Source organism: Thamnophis elegans, chromosome 13 (genome assembly GCF_009769535.1).
Source record: "Thamnophis elegans isolate rThaEle1 chromosome 13, rThaEle1.pri, whole genome shotgun sequence".
Lineage (NCBI taxonomy): Eukaryota > Metazoa > Chordata > Lepidosauria > Squamata > Colubridae > Thamnophis > Thamnophis elegans.
The window spans coordinates 27,810,087-27,819,703 of record NC_045553.1 but is presented as its reverse complement, the minus strand read 5'-3'; the positions used below and the strand labels follow the sequence as shown (position 1 = coordinate 27,819,703).

General features: G+C 44.1%; 1 protein-coding gene across 2 annotated transcripts in view; it reads right to left on the bottom strand.

Annotated features, from left to right (window-relative positions):
• Nucleotides 1-477: 477 nt before the first annotated feature.
• Nucleotides 478-9,617, bottom strand: part of SLC25A37 (solute carrier family 25 member 37) — a 51,604-nt gene continuing 42,464 nt past the window's right edge. Inside the window, exons 2-4 of one of the 2 annotated variants that reach the window (XM_032229306.1) lie at nt 6,559-6,787; nt 2,225-2,281; nt 478-1,138 (exon numbers count right to left, since the gene is read on the bottom strand). In XM_032229306.1, coding sequence (XP_032085197.1) covers nt 621-1,138; nt 2,225-2,281; nt 6,559-6,787 — 804 coding nt within the window. In that variant the 3' untranslated portion in view covers nt 478-620. The other variant, XM_032229307.1, reaches the window with a different exon arrangement.

The following is a 9,617-nucleotide window of genomic DNA, read 5'->3' as shown; positions in this document are numbered from 1 at the left end:
ACTACGCAACCCTCCCCAGGTTAGGTCCCCTCCCCCAAGCATTCCAGTGAAAAAATAAGTACCAACGTGTACAAATCTCATCACCCTTATCAACACCCTAGAAAACTATTAATACAGGTCTAAAAGAATAAACATTTTGATTTAGCAAAAGCAGGAGGAGAATGGGAGGAGAGAGACAGACACCTCCTCTCCAAAGCACATCTCTTTGGTGCGCGCACACACACACACACACACAAACACACACGTAATCCAGTCAGGGATCCACCAGCTATCTTTACAAATGGCCATAAATAACCTGGTGAATTTCACACAGAGAGAGGGAGGAAACAGAGAGAGGGGAGAAAGAGAGAGGGAGGGAGAGAGAGAGAAAGGGATGGAGGGATGGAGAGAGGGAGGATGGAAGAAAGAAAAAGAGAGGGAGGGAGGGAGAAAAGAGAGAGAGAAAGAGAGAGGGAGGGAGAAAGAAAAAGAGAGAGGGAGAGAGAGAGGGAGGGAGAGAGAAAAAAGAGAGGGTGGGAGTATGAGAGAGAGGGAGGGAGGGAGGGAGAGAGGCCAACAGCTTCTTCAGAAATTTATCTGCAGTTGCTCAAAATTTTGTCTTCAGTTGCTACGGTGATCCATCAACAAGGAGCTCCTTTCTTTAATTGGCGTTTGGTAAGGATGTACTTGAAAAATTCATAGACTGACCAGGCGATGGCCGTCGAAGGCATCTGATAGATCACACGCGCTTGGACTCCCTTAAAATACCCAGTGACCCCTCCCAGTTGATAGACTGTCCTAAAGGCGTTGGCCATGCCAGAGAGGTGCCCGCTGTTGACAGAACTCAACACCAGGTTCTCCTGGGTGTTGAGCAAAGTCTTGCAAACATCCAAGGGAGTGGTTGCAGCTGCTGCCACGGCTCCTGCCACAGCGCCCGAAACGATGTGCGAGCGAGGGTGGTACTGTCGCTGGGGGTTGATCTGCTCCTGCATGAACTCGTAGGTGATAAAATGGATGGCTTGAAAAGGGATGTTCATGGTGAGCTGGGTGCTGTAGCTGCGATAAAAGGCACCCAAGCCTTCCGTCCGATGCACCGTCCGGATGCACTCCATGACTGTCTTGTGCGGAGAGTTGTACATCTGCATGCGCTGCTTCACGACTGGCATCACAAGATCAGACGTGGCCCAGGCCCCCGGATGGAAAAGGATAGCAGAGCCAAGGAACAACACAAGAGACAACAAACAACAAAAGAAACCCAAGTTAGATCAAGGTCACACACTTGAGTGGAAGAGACCTGTCGTGGCCCGCCACTGGATCAGGCAGCAGATTCGGACAGTGAGGAGGCTGGGGAGGAGTATGGACCAGTCCTGGCGTCTGGGGAGGGCTCTGATGAGGGCTCTGTGTCGGAGGCAGAGAGAGGACCAAGGCCGTCTGACAGTTATCAGCTGCCTTCAGAGTCGGACATTAGTGGGGCAGAAGAACAGCTGGAGCCTCTTCCCAGTGTACACATGCACAGAATTGCCAGGAGAAGGAAACAGCTAAGGGACAAGGGTTGACTTGGGAGTAAAGGCACAGGTGGACGGTGAATGGCCCCTCCCATAGGGAATAAAGAGGAGCAAATGGGGAGGGGAGTTTGCAGGAGACAATTAGTTCAATTCATTAAGGTGAAGTTCTATTCCTGCCAAGTATCGTCTGCTACAGAGTGGCGTTTGGAAGATATCACTCGAGTGCCCAAACTGCGTGCATGCCCATGCCCAAACTGAAAGGTGTCCGTGCGTGTGAACGGGCGCATGTGTGGATATGTGCGTGCACAGACATACATGGACATGTGTAGACATGCGTAGACCCATGTGCAGCAGAGACCCAAAGGCCAGCTGGCCGGCGGGACGTGGGCATCCCAATTCCAGCAGCGCAGCAAGAGATAAGATCTTTTTCTTTTGTGAGCTTCTGTTTCGTCGTTTGCAGGGAAACAGAAGCTCACAAAAGAAACAGCACAGAGATCTGACCTGGGGCGATGGCACGTATGCCAGCAGAGAGGGCTCTGGGTGCCCCCTCTGGCACACGTGGCATCGGTTCGCCATCACAGCCCTATGATGTTAAAATACGTTCCGTATCTCTCTCTTAACATCTTCTCCTATCTGATATGGAACCCTGATGTGCAATATAATGCATATCTCAGATAATTTTTTTTCATTATCTTTCCCTTCTCTCGGCCTCACTGGGCCACTTGCCCAAAAAGGATTACCTTCTGCTGGATTCATGACACCATCGTGAAGAAGGGTAGCCATACTCCCAGCCATGCCTGCAAAAGAAGAAATGAAGACAGACCCCTTTCACAAAGCAAGTTTGGACAAACCATCCTTCGTTCGTTCTGTGTACAAAACGGCAAACCCTTAATGATTAGCATTCAACACATCGGCCAACAGGATCGTTCCACATCTTGGAAACCAAGCTAATATATCGCAGATCATTTGAAAAAGAACATACAGTATCACAGATATGCATATACTAAGAGTCACACACAAAATAATTGCATTTAACAGCTGTGAAATAATTTCTAAAAAAAAAAATCCGAAGGGTACCGGATGAAAACCTCCACAATAACAAATTTTAAAAGTATCTAAAATTTCCATGAACTTACCAACAGCATGGCTGGGAAGAATAAAAGGTTTTCTTTCTTATTTTTAAAAAAGAATATGTTGCCTAGATTTACAGATGCTAGAAATATACAACCTGGAGTTATGTTATTACTGGCAGCCAAATCAAAACGCCTTCAAAAATTACCATGAAATTAGAACTTTCAGTGCAATAGAAAATGTTAGCTGGCGTGATTTTTTCCCTAATCTCACCAACTCTAGCAGCATTCAGCAAGTTACTCAAAGGGCACAAGTTAACTAATTTTTTTTTGCTATATATAACCAGAAATATAACCATTTGAACTCAATTATTAATCGTAACATATGACAAAAGATTTCCTTTGTGGTTGCAGAGAACATTCAGAATTGCCTTAATAATGACAGCAAAAGCTATTATTGTAGATCAAAGGTGTCCAATCTTGTCAACTGTAGGATTTGAGGACTTCAACTCCCAAGCTGGCTGTTAAATTTTATAGATTGATTGAATTTATATTGGTGTCTTTTCGCCCACAGCGACTCAAGGCGGTTTAGAGAATCTAAAACCACATTTAAAACAATGAAACTGATAAGAAGAATCAAGTAAATTAATATAATATAATGTAATAAAATAGCAATAGCAGTAGACTTATATACCGCTTCATAGGCCTTTCAGGCCTCTCTAAGCGGTTTACAGAGAGTCAGCATATTGCCCCCAACAATCTGGGTCCTCATTTTACCCACCTCGGAAGGATGGAAGGCTGAGTCAACCCTGAGCCGGTGAGATTTGAACCGCTGACCTGCTGATCTAGCAGTAGCCTGCAGTGCTGCATTTAACCACTGCGCCACCTTGGCTCTAAAATCACCCCTCACCTCCCACCCTAGTGACAGCAGATCACACAAGCCGTTTAATGGCCTCCATCCCATTCTGGGTTCCCCAGGCCCGCTGGTAGAACCAGGCCTTCAGCTACCAGTATTAGAGTGGGGACCATTCTAATCTCAGGGGGGGGGGGGGAGATGATGTTCCAGAGAGAGGGAGCCACCATGGAGAAGGCCCTTCTTCTGGGTCCCACCAGGGTCCCACCAGGTGTATCTCCCTTGGGGATGGGACCCACAGAATTCCCAGCCTCCCCGCTCTAGTGGGTCAGGTTGATGTGACCAGCAAGAGACAGTCCCTCAAATAACCTGGTCTGGGAGTTGAAGTCTACTTAAATTTTGGGAGTTAAAGTCTACAAGTCTTATAGTTACCAAGGTTGGACACCTCTGCTGTGGATTGATGCACTGAGAAACAATTAACAAATGCTAACATAATCTTAATTAATGGAAAATAACTTGTGCATCTCAAGGATTTATAGGGCAAATGAAAGTTTCCAGGTCAGGGAAGGGATATCTATTTCCTTTTTTTCCTTCAATCTAACGAACTCTCTCTACATGGAAAAAAAAAGCAATCATTGAAATAAAATGTCAACTGTCCATGTAAAATACACAATCTTACTTGTGCATCTTTAAATCAAACTAAACACGAATACAGCACTCAGCACCCTTCATTGAAATTCTATTGAACGTCAAATAATTAATCTTGCATAACCCCAAATTGTGTATTGTGTAGGAAGGCCACATAACCAAATTTATAAATGTTCTGTGTCAGTCAGAAAAAAAGAAAAAAAAATGTTACTTGAAATTATTTCTCTTGGGAAGAAAACAATGATCTCTTTCCAATATTCCGAAGTTAAGCCATGGAGGAATACTGACTAATTTGGAGGAATACTCCTACTTTGGTTTACGTCTTGGAGGGCAAAATCAAAAAATCAATCTGAAACACTATTCTGATCAGTTAGAATGTTTTCTCTCTTACCCACACATCAACACTACAAAAGATGCATTCAGACAACATGTCTGACATCTAGAGACTTTTTAAGGTAAATTGTTATACAATGAAAGCTTTGGGAATATCACATTATTGTGTGGTATTCATTGTTCTTAAACAAAGAGAAACAGGCATCATCTTGAAAAATACATATTAGTAATGGATGCGAAGAAAATGATAAACAACTTCTTAGACTCTGCCACTTTAAATACCATAATTATAATTCCAGGTTAAGCCAATAACATTGAAGAACACTTTGGTGTGAGAGAAGGAGTGCCTTCATGTTGCCTTGTTTATTACCATCTCAGCCGGAAATAATCTCCAGAAAAAAAATCACTAATCCAGGCTGACCTCCAAGGATCTCTACCAGTCAGACAACTATGGTGAAAAGTAGTACCACCCTGGCCCCAAAAAGAGCATCTTCAAAAAATGGGAGTGATTCCCTCAAACTGAAAATGGTACTTTGATCACACTCCATCTTCTTAATATGCCTAAAGGTAAAAGTTTCACTGCACATATGTGCTAGTCATTCCCGACTCTAGGGGGCAATGCTCATCTCTGTTTCTAAGCTGAAGAACCAGTGCTATCTGAAGACATCTCCACGATCTTGTGGTCGGCATGACTAAATGCCAAAGGCGCATGAAGGTGGTTCCTATTTTTCTACTTGCATTTTTACATGCTTTCGAACTGCTACGTTGGCAGAAGCTGGGACAAGTAATGGGAGCTCACTCCGTTACACAGCACTAGGGATTCGAACTGCTGAACTGCCGATTTTCTGATCGACAAGCTCAGCATCTTAGCCACTGAGCCACCGCGTCCCTTTTAATATGCCTAAGCGTCACCTACTACTCATTCCAGACACATAATTCAAACTTTAGGTCCTAACATCCTACCAGAGCAGGGAGGCATGGAATGCTGCAGGTCACCACACCTAAGAAGGTGCATCTAGTGGGACCAAGAAGTAAGGGATCCGACATGGTAGCAGAAATAAGATTGGCATATTGCCCCCAACAATCTGGGTCTTCATTTTATCGACCACAGAAGGATGGAAGGTTAAGTCAACCTTGATCCGATCAGAATTGAACTCCTGACTGTGGGCAAAGTTAGCTTACAATACTGCATTCTAACCACTGTGCTGCCATGGGTCAATTAACCGCATATTTAAGGAGATTACAAATCTGTATTTCTTGTATATTAAGAGAAGTAAGTGCACCATTTTCGATTTCAGTGTCTGCCAAGCAAAATAGGAATTGGGAGGCATACATTTAAATATTAGCAACCTAGTGATTCTTTCTTTCAGTGCCAAGAAGATCTAAATAAAGCAAACAAAAATCAGTGAAAAGCTATTTGTGTTAATTGGAGGATAATAGAAAGGCAATTAAGATGCAGATTTGTGAATTGCCAATGACGAGACTAGAGAATTTATTCTAGCCCATGGTTTGCTATGAAGCAAATAATATGCATCAACGTGGATCCTAAAAGCAGAAATTCCAATTAAAGAACCAGCGTGCTTCTGCGTGTCATATGCTGGAGAGAAAGACTGGTAATGTTTTAAAGACAGCTGGCTGATTATTATGGGAAGTAGAAATGTCGGACCAGGGGTGAAGATTGGGCTGATCCAGCCAGCTTGTAATTTTACATTCTCGGTAGCACAAGCCAAATTTGGTAAGATTTAGCAAGTGATAAAACAGATTTCTGGAGAGAAGTGAAACCCAAAAAATAAGAACCAAATTTTCCTAGAAAGCAGCCCACGTTAGACCGACAAGCTATTTCAGACAACTCCTTCCCAGAGCCCAATCAGAGGTATTTTACGATCAAAACACTTGAACATCTAACTTTTAGAGGAACCGGAGCACTACGTATCTTCGGTATTCTTCATACATGCGTGCCTCTAAAACTGAGCAGGTGCCTGTAGGAAATAGACAAGAGGTTGAAGGTAGCAAGAACGCCTAGGTTGCCAATGATGGGAGTCTTCCAAGCGTCTTGTTTTTTGTCTCTCCAGAAGCAGAAATTGCATGCTGAAGATGTCAGACCACATGAAAAAGTACGCAAGTCGAGTCAAAGCGCCAAGATGGCACCCATGGGGTTATGTCAATATACCGTTGGCCAGGTGGCTGTTGCCTCCATGTTGAATAATGTCACTTAAAGTGCGTTTCATTTTTTCGTAGCAGGCAAAATACAAGGCATGGGCTGGGCCAGCTCCGATGACGGTGACGTTAATTCCTCGCAGAGGCCTCCAGAGGCCTTCCGTGCGGACGATCTTCCTCAAGGCCTCAAAGACGCTCCGGTACTGAGCTTTGGGGTCGGGTTGCAAACTCTGCATCCGAGTCTACAAGAAGACAAAAAAAAAGAAGAGGGATGATTTACAGGAGAAGAGAGACTAGGCCCGTGATGGCGAACCTATGGCATGCAGGACAGAGGTTGCAAGCAGCGCCCTCTCTGTGGGCATGTGAGCCGTCACCCCAGTTTAGCTCCACCGAGCATGCGTGTGCTTTCCACCCGCCAGCTGGTCTTTGGGACTCTGCTGCGCATGCTCGGTGGAACTGAACTGGGGCGACGGCTCGAGGAAAAGGTTAGCCACCACTGCTCTAGGCTGCAAGACACAACTTTGGGGAGGAGGCACGCCTAGTCTTGGAAGAGCCTTCAGGTAGTTCTTGACTTATAACATTTTTTAAAATGTATGTTTTATTGATACATTTTTTAAAACAAACATAAAAAGTTCCATATCTATCTGAACAGCGTGTTGTCTGGGAAGTTGCTAGCCTGTTTCTATTAGTTAGCCATTGGTAAAACAAGTCCCATGTTAAAGAGCATTCTGTTTCTTCCTTTTCTTTTCTTTTAAATGTTAATCTATCCGTTTCAGCACATTCTAATCTTTTTTTTAATCACAATTTATTTAATGACCTATTCAAGACACCCAGCTTGTGTCTGGATGTTTTATCCTTGGAGTGGACAAGTATCTGCCTTGGTGTATTCTTGGGTTTAAAGCAGGGATCTCCAACCTTGGAGCAAAGCTGGCTGGGGAATTCTGGGAGTCCTCCAGTCTTAAAGTTGCCAAGGTTGAAGACCCCTGGTTTAAAGTGTATGTGTATGTTGTGTTGGTTGGACAATGTTGCTAACATTTGTTATTCTCATCTTTGTCTGTAATGGAAAAATTCTTGGTGAGTCCTTCCCCCCTGCCCCCGCATTTGATGAAAGCCCAGTTAAGATAACCACAAGCTCAAAATGTCTCCACAGACATCTACAATGATTGGGAAATAATCAAATCCAAGGGAAGGTGGGGGCATTCTCTACCTTCTGTTTGGCTTCTTCCTTGCGTGAGTAATGTCAGCAGAAAGCAAGCCATATTCTTCCAAAGGCCAGACTTAACCCAGAAGTATCTAGTTGCTAACCTGCAGAGTTTGTAATTTATAGGTAGTCCTTGACTTATGATCAAATTGCCAAGCTCGGAGCCCAAACCAACAATCCAACTACCAACCCAAGCTATTAATCTATATAAATACATATAAAAGTGAAATGCCACTCACATGGCATCACAAAATCTCCAGAACCGTAAAGCCTACAAACTTGAAATGTGGCACTTATGTTCCTCTTGGCTTCTAGGTGCTTGCTAAGAAAGGATTTTTCAAAATGACCATCAGATCATTAGTATTTATTATATTATTATTAACACGCTCTGATGCTAAGGAGTTAGACATTCTACTCCCCCTCCCCACCTGAAAAGAACTCTTTTCCAACTGCCACTTGGGCAGCGGCATGACCTGAGTGTGATTCATCCGGCCTGTGGGCTGAGAGTTTAGACATTCTAATCCCCCTCTCCATCTGAAAAATGCTAAGGAGTTAGACTGAGGGAGAGAAGGGGATAAGATAGGAGATGCCTCTGTGGGACAAGCCTGAGAGAGAGAAGGGGATTAGATAGGAGAGGCCTCTGTGGGGCAAGGAGAGGAGAGGCTTCTGTGGGACAAGCCTGAGGGAGAGAAGGGGAGAGGAGAGGCCGATCATAACTACTCATTAATTTTCAAACTGTAAGTCTTGATTTATCAAGCCCAGTCACATAGTTTTGTAGCGGAGCCCAGGTATCCAGCTAGGATTCAAATATATTACAATTGTTTATTTAGTGACTGTTCGAATGACCATTTTTCAGACCTTGGTCATGCGATCAAAATTCAGACACTTGGCAACTGACTCACATTTATGATGGTTGCAGTGTCCGGGGTTCATGTGATCCCCTTTGGCAGATTCACTTTACAACCATGTCCCTAACTTAACGCCTGCAGCGATTCACTTGACAACAGTGGCAGTCAAAGTCGTAACATGGAGCAAAACTCACTTAACAAATGTCTCACTTAGCAACAGAAACTTTGGGCTCAATTGTGGTCGTAAGTCAAGAATTTCCTGTACTAGCATAGAAAAAGTAGACAGGGCAAAGGAAAAATGTGGATCGAGTCCAGACAAAACTAAACGTTACTTAACCAAACTTGAAGTTAAGCGTAATATTTTTTTTAAAAAAATCATGAATTAAATATAGGGAATGTGATTATTTCCCACAATGCAAAGGGGGAAAATGCCTGTAAAAAGCCAAGCATCTAAGAATCCTGCTTTTGGAACATGCCAGGAGGGGGTGCTGCAAGACTGCCCAGCATGGCAGTGCCATCTCCAGCAAAGTAGCTGCAAGGCCCTTTGAAGCCAATATGTGTCTACAGAGAAGGAACAATAGATGCTTTGGGCACAGATCTTAGCAATGGATACCCATCTTAAGCCAATGCATAGTGGCCAGAAGGGATAATACCTCTAATGCAAACCTCTTAACATAGCTCGGTTAGATAACCCCTGGTTACTAAACGTTAGCAACAATGGTTTAGAACGTAGAATAATATGGTTGGACAGGACCTTAGAAGTCTTCTAGTCCAAGCACCTACTTAAGCAGGAGACGCTAAACCTGTGATGGCAAACCTATGGCATGCGTGCCAGAGGTGGCACACAGAGCACTCTCTGTGGGCACACACACTGTCGCCAGCTGCTCTTATGGTTTCCGGAGTGCACATGTGTGCTGGCTAGCTGGTCTTTGCAGGCGCCAGAGCACCAGAAGGCAGCCCCAACAAACGCCCCCCAAATAGGCCATTTTTCAGGACGTTTTCTGGTCATTTGGGGGCCATTTT